At 46.7% G+C, this 17,296-nt stretch overlaps 2 protein-coding genes across 2 annotated transcripts; both read right to left on the bottom strand.

Annotated features, from left to right (window-relative positions):
• Nucleotides 1–820: 820 nt before the first annotated feature.
• Nucleotides 821–2,505, bottom strand: LOC123135533 (peroxidase 45-like). The gene is made up of 4 exons (XM_044554638.1): nucleotides 2,237–2,505; nucleotides 1,965–2,156; nucleotides 1,439–1,598; nucleotides 821–1,337 (listed from the first exon to the last, which is right to left on the bottom strand). The coding sequence occupies exons 1-4, from the start codon at nucleotides 2,456–2,458 to the stop codon at nucleotides 961–963; spliced, it is 951 nt and encodes a 316-aa protein (XP_044410573.1). The 5' UTR covers nucleotides 2,459–2,505; the 3' UTR covers nucleotides 821–960.
• A 3,419-nt stretch (nucleotides 2,506–5,924) lies between these two features.
• On the bottom strand, nucleotides 5,925–7,824 carry LOC123135532 (peroxidase 45). The gene is made up of 4 exons (XM_044554637.1): nucleotides 7,495–7,824; nucleotides 7,213–7,410; nucleotides 6,625–6,784; nucleotides 5,925–6,536 (listed from the first exon to the last, which is right to left on the bottom strand). Exons 1-4 carry the CDS (start codon nucleotides 7,723–7,725, stop codon nucleotides 6,160–6,162), a joined length of 966 nt encoding a protein of 321 aa, XP_044410572.1. The 5' UTR covers nucleotides 7,726–7,824; the 3' UTR covers nucleotides 5,925–6,159.
• Between the last annotated feature and the right edge of the window lie 9,472 nt (nucleotides 7,825–17,296).

The following is a 17,296-nucleotide window of genomic DNA, read 5'->3' as shown; positions in this document are numbered from 1 at the left end:
ACTGTCAAGGACCCAGACGTAGTGAGACTCCGAGGAAACTCATCTCGTCCTTGTGTCAGGTTAATTGACTCCAATCTGGATAACATATTTTGCCATGACATAAGACGAGGGCCAATTAAATCCCGCCTGAAAGCAATATCTGGCAGGGATGAATTGAGCACCTGCGCAAGAGTATTATTCTTATGGCAAACAATACGGTACAAAGCTGGATATTATTCTCGAAGGCTCACATTTCCTAGCCACTTATCCTTCCAGCAACGAATCTCTGACACATCTTTTATCGCAAAAGATCCAAACCGAAAAAGATGTTTATTTGCCATCATTGGCCCAGCCCAAAAATGAGAGTCGCCATGTTTTCAATAGACCCGAGACAAATTTTTGGCCTAAATACTTATTACACAGCAAGCTTTCTCTCTCCCTATTTTGTCACCGCATGCTTTCTCTTTCCCTGTTCTGTCACCGCTCCTCTCCCCCTTTCGCTCTCTCTCTCTCTCTCCACATGGCTGATGGTGCTGACGGCAAAATGAAAGTGCGGGCCCATACCACGTGCTTCAATGAAGTGGAGATATGGGCCATATAAGCTGGACATCTGGGCAGCACTATCGAGGGCTGTGTAACCGTGGACTGTGCTAAAATCTCAACACAACACGACCCGATCTATACTGCCGGAAATACAGCCGACTGACATGCTAGAAGTTGGGCGCGAGGCAGACGAACAGCCAAGATATCGGGCTACCCATAGCCCAAGCTCTAAACGGCATCTTCGGATAGATAGATAGATTGTACGGAATCTAAAAAAATAGATAGATTACTCTGAATATTGTATGTAATGAACTACTACTAGAGTAGATGAATTAAATTCTCCATTTTAAGTAAAGCAAAATATTATTCCAGAGATTTAACTCTTCATTTATTTTTTCCAATACTCCTAGCCTGTGCAGTTGCACGGGTCGACTAGCCTTAGTTTGGGTACTGACAGTCACGGCGTATCTCGCCGTCAGCGGCCGTCTTGACCCCAACCCTGCCGAGCTTCGTCATGGCAATGACGAAGTCGGAGAAGAAGGTGCCCTGGTTGGCCGCGTAGAAGTCCACGGTGCCGCGGGACCTCTCATCCGTGTACAGCACCTGGTCGGACCCCAGGAGGCCCCTGCCGTTCTGCAGGTTCCGGTAGTAGAAGTTGTCAAACCCTACCGGTGTAACGTCGTCCAGGAACGCAAAGTTCTGTTTGGCACAGGTGCCCTGGAGCTGCGCGTCGAAACTTGGGTTCATGCTCTGGTCGTTGCCACCGATCCTGTACTTGAAGAAGCCGCAGTCCGCCGCGCCCAAGGTGTGGCCACCTGAAGCGATGCGATATGGTGGTCATCTTATACTCTCAACAACAGATTCAAGAATCATAAGTCCATGGCAAGTTGAGTTGAACTGAATCACGTTCACGTACCTGATAGGGCGATCATGTCAGTCTGGGAGAGGCCCAAGGTTGAGAAGTAGGCATTGAGGCTGTCGAGGTTGTCGCCGGGGTGCGGCAGCCTGACGCTTCTGTCCGTCGACTTCTTTCCATCGTACCTGCCGAGCTCCACTGTGTAGTTCGGCCCTCCGCTCTACAGAGTGCAGACAAATTCGTTCAGGGAAGAGAGAAGTTCATATTACAACCTCAAACTACCTCCAAAGTTCAAAACACAACCCTAAGGTACAAAATCATCTAATTTACAACTCTCAACTTTCCATACCGGACAAACAACAACCTTGAGGTGGTTTTTTACTCTCTTTTTTTTGACTGGTTTTGACCAATCAACATCCAAGTCAGCGCCTTAGTCGTCATACCGCCATGTCACCATCTGGTGAATCCAAAATTTACTTGTAGTTTTTTATCCATCGGGCAAAACTTCTTGAAACTTTCACAGATTGAATCTAAGGATTGTCTCATACGCCATGTCACACATTCGTTCAGCGAATAGTCATCCTACCTGGGAGACGGACTCTCTTGTGGCAAGGGCGATTATGTCGGCGCAGGACACCTTGTAACGGCACTGCGGGTCGCTGTCCACGGCGGCCTTGGCGTCCAGGATCGTCTGGAACCCCTCCGGCTTCAACGAATATTTGTCGGGGTTCTCGTCGTCTCCGGTTGAGCCCATGATCATGACCGACGCATCACAGCCCTGCACGCATGACGTGCGTTGGTCTGCCAGTCTTGCACAACAGCCATCAATTTATTACTTGCGTCAATGTGTACCAATACCGTGGCGGCGCAGTCGTGGAAGAAGAGCCTGAGGGTAGCGGGCGCGGAGATGGGGGACTTGACCATGGACTGCTTCACGGAGCTCCGGACGATGCCCTCCAGGTTGGGGCAGACGCCGGCGTAGTAGTCCGGCCTCAGCTGCGCGGCTGCGGACGACGAGAGGACAGCCACTTTTAGGACGACGACGAAGATGATGGCGGCGCGATTCGCCATGGAATGCATCGACCGACGCCTTGAGCTGCTTTTGTCAATACTACTACCTCCGTCCCGGTGTATAAGTCATTCGCGTAGTTCTAGGTCGATAATTTAACTATCTAAATATGTATTATATGTGACAAAAAATATATATTTAGAAACTACATCCGTGTGGAAATCTAGTGGTATACTTTTCATGACATATAACACATATTTAATTCCTCAAATCGATGACCTAGAACTACGCAAATGACTTATACACCCGGACGGAGGGAGTACTATTCCGAAATTAGCTGTTGGAAAGTGATGGCTTCTGCCCTACTCCAGTCCTGGTAATAATGGTACTGTTCGACGGTAGGAGTCGCGCGTCCACCGGCCGGCGGTCGCTGCCCGTCCGGCGTGACTAAAGCAAAGATGCACTGAAGCTCACGTACGCTACGGTTACTTGTCACGCTACGATTACGTTGGTGTCTCGGTGATGTTCAAGTAGTACGTCGGATGCTTGGATATACATATGGTGCTGGAGAATTTTCGACCCGGAGTGTCCCACTCACTCACATGACATCCCAGGATTCATATGGAAAGTGACAACCGGATTTTCCTTTTCTCAGGCTGGATCTGCCGCCGAGGTTATCCTAAAAAAGCACACACATGCATGCCCACGCCTCTCCACGAGGTTTAAGCCTCACACAGCTTGAACTCCACTGCCTCCCATATCTGTCTAAACTCTCAAGTGGCAGACTCCAAGCTCTCCCTCTCTCATGCGGCAGACTCCAAGCTCTCCCTCTCACCGTTCTGGAAACGTACAAGTCAAGGACGATTTCTTTGGATGTGAACGGCCGGGCACGAGGTTTTGGGAAGCTGCGTCGTCGCGGACGCTACACCCAGCCAACGCCGCCCCGAAAACCGTCCCAAAAACCGTGGTTGGGGCATCTCCAACACCGTCCCGAAAACGCCCGCAAACATCCGGACCGACATGTCTACACTACTGAAAATTTCGTTGCCGGGTGTCAGAGTTTTCGCCAAGAGCCAAAACACGGCAGTCGGCAAAGTAATGAACGCCGAGAGCCGCACTCGGCAAACACATGATAATGCCGAGAGTATGACTTGGCAAAAAAGCAACACCCGGCAAAGGCATTATTTGCCGAGGGCCAACAGGTCACCACACGGCAAAGTTTTGCCACGTGGCACCTCCGGCGGCAAATAACAGCATGGTCACGGTTGCAACTCTTTACGGAAAGTGCCTCTCGGCAAATATTTAGTCCCACCTCGCTAAGAGACAAGCAACATGACCTGTTTAAAAAGTCGAAAGTACTTCGGTGGTATACAATTATGAATATGTACTAATTTTATGATCCAACAATACCTGTTCCGAGAGTTGCTCTCTGTAAAGGAACTGTTGCCGAGAGTTGCTCTCAGTAAAGATAAGGCTACCATCAAACTTTAGTCCCACCTCGCCTAGAGTCAAGCAAAATAACATGTTTAAATAGTGGGATAATCCAGATGCGCAGTAAGCTTCGGTATTCATTACACTTTTATTAAAAAGATGAACTATCACTTTGAATCTTCACCTGTTTCGGGCAGAGAAGATTCAAAATGATAGACCATCTTCTAAATGGTGGATGCCGGCGTTTTTTTATTAATTCAACTATTTTTTCCCTGAGGCCGCTTGTAAACCGCACCGTCTCTGAGCTAGCCTCTGGGTATCAAGAGAGAACGTGTCTGGTTTGTGCAGGAAGTGCTGGTTCTGTTGCTCCGTTGGCCTCGAAACTTCTCGTGCTCTAAAAGGGGGCAACCGCATGACATTTGCCACGCCCCGCATTTTTCGGGCATGCGTGCAATATTCGAGAAATTTATTGCTCTACTAGGGTTTCATCGCTGGAAGTTGCAGATCAACAAAATGGCACATGAAATGCCCGGTAGCGGCATGGGAAATCCTTTCTGATGCCCTTGTGGAACAAGGTCAAGTGAGTAGAGCAGTCCGTTTGTTGTACATGATAATTTTTTTCATGTATAGAATAAGCTCTTAAGGTTGCTTGTGGAATAGACCCGTCAGTAAGGCATGCATGAACTTGACATAATTCAGAACAGATCGACCATTACATGTCACTGAAAATTTTACCATATCCCCATATGCCATTTAATCCCTCTTCAAAATACGTCATCAAAATTTTGCACCAAGTGCATATATTCCAGTATCGTAAGTTGACCCCTCTTTGCGAACCAACATGTGCTGGATGGTTAGGAGGAGAGTGGTATTCCCAGCCCATCAGGGTTTAAATTCTGGTGCTCATATTACTCTAGATTTATATCAGGATTTCCGGTGATGCACGTTCAGGAGGAGACGTTTCTGTCGACTACCAGGCGCCTGTAGTGACTCCGTCAATCTCAAGATGATTTGTCAGCTCAATCTCTCGGAGGTGCTCATAACGATAGGGTGTGCATGTGTGTTCGTAGGGGTGAGTGTACGCGTGTGTATATGAGCGCCCGCGTCTATACTGTGTTTTAGAAAAAAAATTATTTTCATAATCCCAATCTTTCCCCTGGACCCATCTGTCAGAAAGAAATAAAAGAAAAATAAAACCTACGTATGTCCCGCGCACTAGGCACAACCTTCTTCCCTTGACTCTCCTCCCACGATGCAGGCGTCGTCGCCATTCCCTCTTCAGCTGCCACCAGTCCCGGTCACCCTCCCCAGCCGGTGGCCGCCGCACTCCTACAGCAGATGGCCCTGGTCTCCCTCCCCTGCCACTGGCCCAAGTCCCCCTCCCCCCACACCAGCGATCGCCTCCTCGAGCAACCGCTTGTAGCACGGCACACAGGAGGGCCGTGGCGGCAGCAAGTACAAGGGTCGCTCCGGCCTTGCCCTCTTCCCACACTGCTTTAGCAAGGTCCTCCTCCGGCCGCTTCTTCCACCATCTCACGCTCGGCGTCTTCCTGCGCAACAGCCATGGCCACGACGGCAACAGCTTCATGCATTCTCTCTTTGCCCGGTCCCTAAGCAGCAAGGACTGCCTAGGGTTATACACATCAGCTCACACCGCCGCCGTTGGGCTCCACCTTTACAGTGTGAGCCACACCTACAACCACTGCAGCTACACGGCGATCCGGTGCTACTCCTCGACCCCCACTGTGCTCCATCTTGCTCCTCGAGAGCTCCGATCTGAATTAGTATTCGCCTAGTTGTATAGAGGCTGCATCAATTAAATTGGATCAGAGGGAGTACAAAATTACACTGATTCCTGGGATGTGGGTGGAGATTTTGGATGAGTGCTTGATTCTCAGATCTGTTCTTCCCTCAACGTATGAAATGCTGAAATCATTGTTTAACAAGGAGTGAATCTTATTTGTTCTTGAATATGGACTATCCATCAATGAAATTTTAAAAAGTGAGCTAAGTCATGCACAGAATTGCAGTTATGATCGGGTCCCATGTTCCTATGTGTTTACTACGCTGCAAAATTCAGTCATTTGGCTAAATCACCACAAGATATGACCAAGGGCGAAATTATATTTTTCAGCTGCCACTTGACGACCACTACCAGTCAAGCGACAGTAGTGTAATATGTATACATGTTGCAAAATTTCAGTGACATATTTGGAATAACATATGAGGGTAGGCGTAAATTTACAATGGCATATATGGAATTCACCCCTACACATTTTATAGTCCATTTATAGACAGCGGTATGTTTGGACAATGAGCAATCTTCATATGCTATAAGTATCTAATTTGGATACCGACAGTCACGGCGTATCTCGCCGTCAGTGGCCGTCTTGACCCCGACCTTGCCGAGCTTTGTCATGGCGATGCTAAAGTCGTAGAAGAAGATGCCCTGGTTGGACGCATAGTAGTCTATGGTACCGCGTGATCTCTGGTCTGTGTACAACACCTGGTCGGAGCCCAGGAGGCCCCTGCCATTCTGCAGGAGCTTGAAGTAGGAGTTGTCGAATCCCACCGGTGTCACGTCATCCAGGAACGCAAAGTTCTGTCTGGCACAGGTGCCCTGAAGCTGCGCGTCAAAGCTCGGGTTCATGCTCGGATCCTTGCCCCTGGTCCTGTGCTGGAAGAAGCCGCAGTCGGCCGCTCCCAAGGTGTGGGCACCTGAGGGGGTGGTAGATGGTGGTCAACAACAGGCCGGCCGACGTGATCAGATTCAGAAGTCGACGATGTGATGAGATGAATCATGTACCTGATAATGCGATCATGTCGATCTGGGAGAGGCCTAGGGTATAGAAGAAGGAATTGAGGCTGTCGAGGTTGTCGTCGACGTGCGGCAGCATGACGCTGTTCGTCGTCGAGATCTTCCCATCGTACCTGCCCAGCTCTACTGTGTAGTTGGGCCCTCCGCTCTGCAACACATTTGTTCATGGTCGTCTCATGGCAGAGGACTCCTACTACTTTATTTTATTTTAAATAATGGGCTATTGCGCAAAATTAAAGCTCAACATGTTATGCACTAAATTGATTTTTTTGCAAATAATGTGCTATAGTGTAATTTACTTAGCACTATTAAATTTGGACCTTAGTTTAGCGTCACGCTAAAGCTATATACTATATGTCGTGCTTTGCTTTATAGTGGCTGGATATTTTCTGCTATGCCTTTGTTATGGCTCACTGATTTGTTGCTATAATTGGCTGTATGCGTCAACCTTTACTTTGTTATTAAGGCTGGGTATACATCAAGTATATCATATACGAATGCGTGTCAATTGTCAAGTATATCTGTATATATACGATATTTATGGATTTTCATAGCTTTTGGCTAGACCAATACTACCTGGGAGACGGACTCTCTTGCGGCGAGGGCGATTATGTCGGCGCAGGACACCTTATAGCGGCACTGCAGGTCGCTGTCCACGGCAGCCTTGGCATCCAGGATCGTCTGGAAGCCCTCCGGCTTCAGCGAATAGTCGTCCTGGTTCCGCCACTCGTCGTCGCCAGTCGGGCTGATGATCATGACCGATGCGTCACAGCCCTGCACGCATGATGTGCTTCGGTCTGTCAGTCTTGCATGATACTAGCCATCAATTACTTGCGTTAATGTGTAACATAGCCATACCATGACGGCGCAGTCGTGGAAGAAGAGCCTGAGGGTGGCGGGCGCGGAGATGGGGGACTTGACCATGGACTGCTTCACGGAGTACCGGACAATGCCCTCCAGGTTGGGGCAGACGTTGGCGTAGTAGTCCGGCCGCAGCTGCGCGGCCGCGAACGAGGACAGGACAGCGACCTCGACGAGGACGAGGATGAGGATGGCGGCAAGTGAGGCTAACGATTCGAGGTTCGCCATGGCATGGATCGACCCTGCTTCAATCAACTGCTATTTTTGTTAAGGCTGTTGCGTTGCGTGATCTTCTACAAGATGCAGTACGAGAGAGTGATGGCTTCCGCCCTACTCCAGCATATATATTCGACGGCCGATCGGAGCGGCGCGTGCGTCCATCCGCTGGCGGCCGCTGCTGGTCCAGCGTGACTAAAGCAAAACTGCACTGAGGCTCACGCCAGGATTACTTTACACGCCACGACAACGTTGGTGTCTCGGTGATGTTCTAGTGCGCTGGATCCTTATCGAAAGTGACCATCGAATAAGGGTGTACACATGCATGAACATACTTTCAAACTGCCGCGTCGTCACCTCCAAAAATGTTCACGTCGTTATTGCATGTGTCGCTCGGGCTCTAGTAGTCCAGTGCACAGCAACCTGTCATCGTCACCTCCGCATATCTGTCTCAAGTGGCAGGAGTTGCTAAGTGACAAATATATCCACTTCAAAAATCTGTCTCATGTGACAGCTCACCATTCTGGTAACGTACAAGGACGATTTCTTTAGTGCAAGGTTCACTCATGGATGGGAATGGTAGAGACACGAGGTTTATATATCATCGCTCAACGGCAACACGCTTTAATTTCGAATTACCTAGGGATAATCTATGTAGTCTAGTGATAATCTCAGTAAAAGGAGTATTTAACCAAAAACTAACACAATTCGTGGAACCGTGCCCACAAACTACTACTTTACGAATTTGTGCCGAAAACTACCTTTTTTGCTAATCTATGACTAAAAACTACCATGTAAATCAACCGATTCGTCCAGTTTAAACACGCTTATGACAGGAGCTGGCTTCTTCGCACGGAGGAGACCCCACACGTCAGCATCACCTTCTTCCTCCTCTCTCTATATCTCTTTGGCATTTCAACAAACACCTTACCAGCACACCGGCGATAGCTCTTTGGACTGCAACACCCCGGCGAGCTGCTGCTGCCTGGAGCGCGACCTGGCCGCGCCGAGTCACCGGCTCCATTACTCACGTGCTTGCGTTAGTGGTGGTAGTCCAGAGGACGAGCGTCGCGGGGTGGTGGTGGGTGATGGCCTCGGGAGAGCTATGGGGCGGCGTAGGCAGGAGGACGCTGGGAGGAGGCGGAGCTGGATGGCGCACGGGGCAAGGAGGAGGCCACCGATGACGCACTCGACAGCGAGGGCCAGCAGCATCAGCAGCAGGAGGGAGGCGGCGGAGCTGGATGGCGCACGGGGCAAGGAGGAGGCCACCGACGACGCACTCGACAGCGAGGGCCAGCAGCATCAGTGGCAGGAGGGAGGCGGTGGTGGCGGACAACAAGGGAGGCAAGCAGCTCGGCCCTGGCATCAGGTAGGGGTCGCGGAGGAGATGCAAGAGGACTGCGGGCGGGGTAGGGAGGAGGCGCTTGGGGGCGGCCATGGCAGGCGGTGGACGGCGCAGAGGCCGAGGCGCCATGGCAGGCGGTGGATGGAGCAGAGGCCGAGGGCGCCATGGCAGGGGGAGCTCACGCGTGGGAGAAGAAGAATGACATGTGGGCCCCAACATGTCATGATCAAGTTTAATTCTTGCTAATCAGTCATTAAGTCGATGTGCTAGTTTTTAGTCATATATTAGTGAAAAAATGGTAGTTTTCCGCGAAAATTTGTAAAGTGGTAGCTTGTAGGCACGGTTCGACGAATTGTGGTAGTTTTTTGTTAAATACTCCAGTAAAAGGGAGGCATAGATAACGATAACTGCTTATTTTGTGATGAGAAAAATATGTGGATCACTTGTTCCTTCATTGTGATATAGCCAGGTATATGCATGGAGCATTGTTAAGTTATTGTTGCGATTATTTGATTGATATGGAAAATTACAAATAATGCTCATTTCCGGGGTAGATTCCGCATGAGCCTATTGCAGCGGTATCTTTAGCATCTATTTGTTTCCGTATTAGTATATGGCATACCGTACATAATGGAGCATCAAGCTAGCGAATAGGGGAAAAAAAACCATCAGAGAACTGTTGAAATTTTTCGAAGGAGAAAAGGCTGGGGGCCAATGGTGCAGCGGATCGCTGTGTAAGATTATTGTGGGAAGCATAGAACCCTTCGTCTGGGCTGCATTGCATTATATAGAAGATATGCCGTGGCTTACAAGGAAGGAGGGTCGATCGAGAAGAGGAGATTGAGACCCCATCGGTTACAGAGAGGAATAACAGAAGAAGGGATAGAGAGAAAGATTACAATTCAAACTAACCTCTCCTATCCCTATACAACTTATTCTTACACTCCCCCTCAATATGAACCGTACGCACTTTGCTAAGGTTAAGATTGTACTTAAACTCATCCAATCTCCTTGTAGTGAGAGGTTTTGTGAAGCCATCAGCAAGTTGATCTACAGTTGGTATAAGGCGAATATCAAGTAGCTTGCGAGCTACTCTTTCTCTGACAAAGTGGAAATCAACTTTGATATATTTTGTGTGTGCATGAAAAACAGGATTAGCTGAGAGATAGGTTGCACCAATATTAACACACCATAACCTCGCAGCCCGAGGAGCCTTAATTCCAAGCTCACTGAGTAATGTTTGTATCCACATTACCTCAGCAGTAGCATTTGCTAGAGCTTTATATTCAGCTTCCATACTAGATCTTGAGACAGTGGCCTGTTTTCTTGCACTCCATGACACAAGATTTGTACCCAAAAACACAGCAAAGCCACGTGTGGATCTTCTGTCATCTGCACACCCTGCCCAATCTGCATCAGAATATGCAGTAACAACCATGGAGAAAGACTTGTGATTTGAATTCCAAGTCCTTCTGAATATTTAAGATACCTCAAAATTCTCTTAACTGCAGTCCAATGAGTTGTCCTAGGTGCATGTAAATATTGACACACCTTATTCACAGAATAGGAAATATCAGGATGTGTAAGAGTCAAATAATGTAAAGCATCTCTAACACTTTTGTAATTTGTTGCATCTTCAAGTCCAAGTGCTTCCCCACTCTCAATTGTAAGTTGTTCTGAGGTTGACATTGGTGTACTCACAGGTTTACAATTTTTCAATCCTACTCGCCTGAGTATGTCAGTGGTGTATTTTTCCTGTGTGAGAAGTATACCATCCTTCACTTGTTTGACCTCTATGCCAAAAAAATAGTGAAGATTACCCAAGTCCATAAGAGCAAACTCCAACTTTAAATCCTTAAGCAAACAAGTAGTAGCACCTGAACTTGAGCTAGCAACAATTATATCATCAACATAAACAAGGACAAATATAGTGATACTATCTTTATTGTAGAAGAACAACGAGGTATCTGCTTTAGATGGCGTAAACCCAAGTTGTTGTAACTGCATGCTCAACCTTGAGTGCCAAGCTCTTGGGAACTGTTCCAAACCATACAGAGCTTTATCCAACTTACAGACATAACATGGTGTGCTTTGATCCACATATCCTGGTGGCTCCCGCATGAACACTTCTTCCTCAGGAACGCCATGAAGAAACGTGTTCTGAACATCTAGCTATCGTAAACTCCATCCTATGGAAATAACAATAGATAACAAAAGTCGAATAGTGGCACTTAACAACAGGGTTGAATGTATCCTCATAGTCAATACCAAACCTCTGTTTAAAACCCTTTGCAACTAGCCTAGCCTTATATCTGTCTATACTTCCATCAGATTTTCTCTTTATTTTGTATACCCACTTGTAGTCTATTACATTACTCCCCTTCCTCGGTGGTACTAAATGCCAAGTTCTATTTATCAGGAGTGCATCATATTCACCATCCATAGCCTTTTTTCAATCCTCATGAGCAAGAGCATCATGCAAGTGAGTTGGTTCGCCAACACTGCTAAGAAAGGCATGTTTGATTCTATCATACCTTATCGTACCATCAATGTATTCTTTCCCTTTGAAAATACCTGCATGTCATCTAGTGTGTCGACGAAGCGGTTGGTGAAGAGCTGATGTTGTAGGCGCAGAAGATCCTGGCTCAGAGGACTCCGTGTTATTTGGCACAGAAGATCCCAGCTCCCGATCCGAGGGAGATCGTCGCGCAGGCGATCCAGGTTCTCGATCCGAGGGAGATCCACCTGACACCTCTCTGTCAGCGGCTAGCTCGATCCGCGGGCCTGCGATGCGACTCGGCGATGCGCTCCTGACCGTGCCTGGGCTGACGGGGTCCACCCCGCGTGACGACGCGCTCCTGCCTGCGCTTGGGCTGCCGGGATCCACCACACATGGGCTGTCGGACACCCCCGCAGCTGGGCTGGCAGGTTCTGCCCACACGCAGTTAGCTGCATGCAGAGGAAGGCGACCCGCCTCGGATCGCTCGTCGATGGAGTCAGCGGGGATGGTGCGGGAATCAACATTGGATCGCGCACCGCTGTCAGGCGAATCCACCTCAAAACCTGTGCCTGCCTTTGAAGGAAATATGCCCTAGAGGCAATAATAAAGTTATTATTTATTTCCTTATTTCATGATAAATGTTTATTATTCATGCTAGAATTGTATTAACTGGAAACATAATACATGTGAATACATAGAAAAACAGAGTGTCACTAGTATGCCTCTACTTGACTAGCTCGTTAATTAAAGATGGTTATGTTTCCTAACCATAGATTAACGGGATCACATCATTAGGAGAATGGTGTGATTGACTTGACCCATTCCGTTAGCTTAGCACTTGATCGTTTAGTATGTTGCTATTGCTTTCTTCATGACTTATACATGTTCCTATGACTATGAGATTATTTAACTCCCGCTTACCGGAGGAACACTTTGTGTGCTACCAAACGTCACAACATAACTGGGTGATTATAAAGGTGCTCTGCATGTGTCTATGAAGGTACTTGTTGAGTTGACGTATTTCGAGATTAGGATTTGTCACTCCGATTGTCGGAGAGGTATCTCTGTGCCCTCTCGGTAATGCACATCACTATAAGACTTGCAAGAAATGTAGCTAATGAGTTAGTTATGGGATGATGCATTACATAACGAGTAAAGAGACTTGTCGGCAACGAGATTGAACTAGGTATTGAGATACCAACGATCGAATCTCGGGCAAGTAACATACCGATGACAAAGGGAACAACGTATGTTGTTATGCGGTTTGACCGATAAAGATCTTCGTAGAATATGTGGGAGCCAATATGAGCATCCAGGTTCCGCTATTGGTTATTGACCGGAGATGTGTCTCGGTCATGTCTACATAGTTCTCGAACCCGTAGGGTCCGCACGCTTAAAGTTAGATGATGACTATATTATGAGTTTATGTGTTTTGATGTACCGAAGGTAGTTCGGAGTCCCGGATGTGATCATGGACATGACGAGGAGTCTCGGAATGGTCGAGACATAAAGATCGATATATTGGACAACTATATTTGGACACCGGAATGGTTCCGGGTGAGATTGGGACAATACCGGAGCTTCGGGAGGTTATCGGAACCCCCTGGGAGGTATATGGGCCTTAATGGGCTTTAGTGGAAAGGAGGGGAAAGGAGCAAGGGAGGGCCCCCCCCAAGCCCAATCCGTATTGGGAGGGGGGCCGCCGCCCCCCCTTTCCTTCCTCCCTCCTTCCTCTTCCTTCCCTCTCCTTCTCCAAATAGGAAAAGGAGGAGTCCTACTCCCGGTGGGAGTAGGACTCCCCCCTTGGGCGCGCCTCCTCCTCTTGGCCGGCCTCCTCCTCCACTCCTTTATATACGGGGGAGGGCGGCACCCCATAGACACAATAATTGATCCTTGAGATCTCTTAGCTGTGTGTGGTGCCCCCTCCACCATAGTTCACCTCGATAATATCGTAGCGGTGCTTAGGCAAAGCCCTGCGTCGGTAGAACATTATCATCGTCACCACGCCGTCGTGTTGACAGAACTCTCCCTCAAAGCACGGCTAGATCGGAGTTCGAGGGACGTCATCGAGCTGAACGTGTGCAGAACTCGGAGGTGTCGTGCGTTCGATACTTGATCGGTCGGATCGTGAAGACGTACGACTACATTAACCACGTTGTGCTAACGCGTCCGCTTCCGGTCTACGAGGGTACGTGGACAACACTCTCCCCTCTCATTGCTATGCATCACCATGATCTTGCGTGTGCGTAGGATTTTTTTTTTGAAATTACTACATTCCCCAATAGTGGCATACGAGTCAGGTTTTATGCGTTGATGTTATATGCACGAGTAGAACACGAGTTGTGGGCAATACAAGTCATACTGCTTACCAGCATGTCATACTTTGGTTCGGCGGTATTGTTGGATGAAGCGGCCCGGACCGACATTACGCGTACACTTATGCGAGACTGGTTCTACCGACGTGCTTTGCACACAATTGGTTGCGGGTGTCAGTTTCTCCAACTTTAATTGAACCGAGTGTGGCTACGCCCGGTCCTTGAGAAGGTTAAACAACACTAACTTGATGAACTATCGTTGTGGTTTTGATGCATAAGTAAGAACGGTTCTTGCTCAGCCCGTAGCAGCCACGTAAAACTTCCAACAACAAAGTGGAGGATGTCTAACTTGTTTTTGCAGGGCATGTTGTGATGTGATATGGTCAAGGCATGATGCTATATTTTATTGTATGAGATGATCATGTTTTGTAACCGAGTTATCGACAACTGGAAGGAGCCATATGGTTGTCGCTTTATTGTATGCAATGCAATCGCCCTGTAATTGCTTTACTTTATCACTAAGGGGCAGCGATAGTCGTAGAAGCAATAGTTGGCGAGACGACAACGATGCTACGACGCAGATCAAGGTGTCGCGCCGGTGACGATGGTGATCATGACGGTGCTTCGGAGATGGAGATCACAAGCACAAGATGATGATGGCCATATCATATCACTTATATTGATTGCATGTGATGTTTATCTTTTATGCATCTTATCTTGCTTTGATTGACGATAGCATTATAAGATGATCTCTCACTAAATTTCAAGATAAAAGTGTTCTCCCTGAGTATGCACCGTTGCCAAAGTTCGTCGTGCCCAGACACCACGTGATGATCGGGTGTGACAAGATCTACGTCCATCTACAATGGGTGCAAGCCAGTTTTGCACACGCAAAATACTCAGGTTAAACTTGTCGAGCCTAGCATATGCAGATATGGCCTCGGAACACTGAGACTGAAAGGTTGTGCGTGAATCATATAGTAGATATGATCAACATAGTGATGTTCACCATTGAAAACTACTCCATTTCACGTGATGATCGGTTATGATTTAGTTGATTTGGATCACGTGATCACTTAGATGATTAGAGAGATGTCTATCTAAGTGGGAGTTCTTAAGTAATATGATTAATTGAACTTAAATTTATCATGAACTTAGTCCTGTTAGTATTTTGCAAATTATGTTGTAGATCAATAGCTCGCGTTCTTGCTATCATATGTTTATTTTAGTATGTTCCTAGAGAACATTGTGTTGAAAGATGTTAGTAGCAATGGTGCAGATTGGATCCGTGATCTGATGATTGTCCTCATTGCTGCACAGTAGAATTATGTCCTTGATGCACCGCTAGGTGACGGACCTATTGTAGGAGCAGATGCAGACATATGAACGTTTGGCTAGATCAATATGATGACTACTGGATAGTTTAGTGCACCATACTTAATGGCTTAGAATCGGGACTTCAAAGACGTTTTGAACGTCATGGGCCATATGAGATGTACCCGGAGTTGAAGTTAATATTTCAAGCAAATACCCGAGTTGAGAGATATGAAGTCGCCAACAAGTTCTATAGCTAAAAGATGGAGGAGAATTGCTCAACTAGTGAGCATGTGCTCAGATTGTCTGGGTACTACAATCGCTTGAATCAAGTGGGAGTTAATCTTCCAGATAAGATAGTGATTGACAGAGTTCTCTAGTCACCATCACCAAGTTAGTAGAACTTCGTGATGAACTATAGTAGGCAAGGGATAATGAAAACGATTCCCGAGCTTTTCATGATGATGCAATCGATGAAGGTAGAAATCAAGAAAGAACATTAAGTGTTGATGATTGACAAGACCACTAGTTTCAAGAAAAGGGCAAAGGGAAAGAAAGGGAACTTCAAGTAGAATGACAAGCAAGTTGTCGCTCCCGCGAAGAAGCCCAAAGCTGGACCAAAGCCTGAAACTGAGTGCTTACACTGCAAAGGAAATGGTCACTGGAAACGGAAATACCCTGAATATTTGGTGGATAAGAAGGATGGCAAAGTGAACAAGGGTATATTTGATATACTGGTTATTGATGTGTGCCTTACTAGTGTTTATAGTAGCCCCTGAGTATTTGATACTTGTTCGGTTGCTAAGATTAGTAACTCGAAACAGGAGTTACATAATAAATAGAGACTAGTTGAGGGGAAGTGACTATGAGTGTTGGAAGTAGTTCCAAGATTGATATGATCATCATCACACACTCCCTATACTTTCGGGATTAGTGTTAAACCTAAATAAATGTTATTTGGCGTTTGCGTTGAGCATGAATATGATTCGATCATGTTTATTGCAATACGGTTGCTCATTTAAAATCGGAGAATAATTGGTGTTTTGTTTACATGAATAAAACCTTCAGTGGTCATACACCAAATGAAAATAGTTTGTTGGATCTCGGTCGTAGTGATACACATATTCATAATATTGATGCCAAAAGATGCAAAGTTAATAATGATAGTGCAACTTATTTGTGGCACTGCCGTTTGGGTGATATCGATGTAAAGCGCATGAAGAAACTCCATAAAGATGGATTTTCGAAATCACTTGGTTATGAATTATTTGATGCTTGCGAACCGTGCCTTTTTTGGCAAGATGGCTAAAACTCCGTTCTCCAGAACAACGGAACGAGCTACTGACTTGTTGGAAATAATACATACTGATGTATGCAGACCAATGAGTATTAAGGCTCGTGGCGGGTATCATTATTTTCTGACCTTCACAGATGATTTGAGCAGACATGGGTATATCTACTTGATGAAACATAAGTCTCAAATAGTTGAAAGATTGAAACAATTTCAGAGTGAAGTGGAAAATCATCGTCACAAGAAAATAAAGTTTCTGCGATATGATCGTGGAGATGAATATTTGAGTTACGAGTTTGGCCTTCAGTTAAAATAATGTGGAATAGTTTCACAAACTCATGCCACCTGGAACACCACAGCTTAATGGTGTGTCTGAAGGTCATAACCATACTTTATTGGATATTGTGCAATCTATGATGTCTCTTACCGATTTACCTCTATCGTTTTGGGGTTATGCATTAGAGACAGTTGCATTCATTTTAAATAGGGCACCATCAAAGTCCGTTGAGACGACGCCTTATGAACTGTGGTTTGGCAAGAAACCAAAGCTGTCGTTTCTTAAAGTTTGAGGTTGCGATGCTTATGTGAAAAAGTTTCAAACTAATAAGCTCGAACCCAAATTGGAGAAGTGCGTCTTCATAGAATACCCAAAGGAAACTGTTGGGTACACCTTCTATCACAGATCTGAAGGCAAAATCTTTGTTGCGAAAGAATGGATCCTTTCTAGAGGAGGAGTTTCTCTCGGAAGAAGTGAGTGGGAGGAAAGTAGAACTTGATGAGGTAACTATACCTGCTCCCTTATTGGAAAGTAGTTCATC

Source organism: Triticum aestivum, chromosome 6B, assembly GCF_018294505.1.
Source record: "Triticum aestivum cultivar Chinese Spring chromosome 6B, IWGSC CS RefSeq v2.1, whole genome shotgun sequence".
Taxonomy (NCBI): Eukaryota; Viridiplantae; Streptophyta; class Magnoliopsida; order Poales; family Poaceae; genus Triticum; species Triticum aestivum.
The sequence above is the reverse complement of the archived record's forward strand: the minus strand, read 5'-3'. Positions and strand labels throughout refer to the sequence as shown.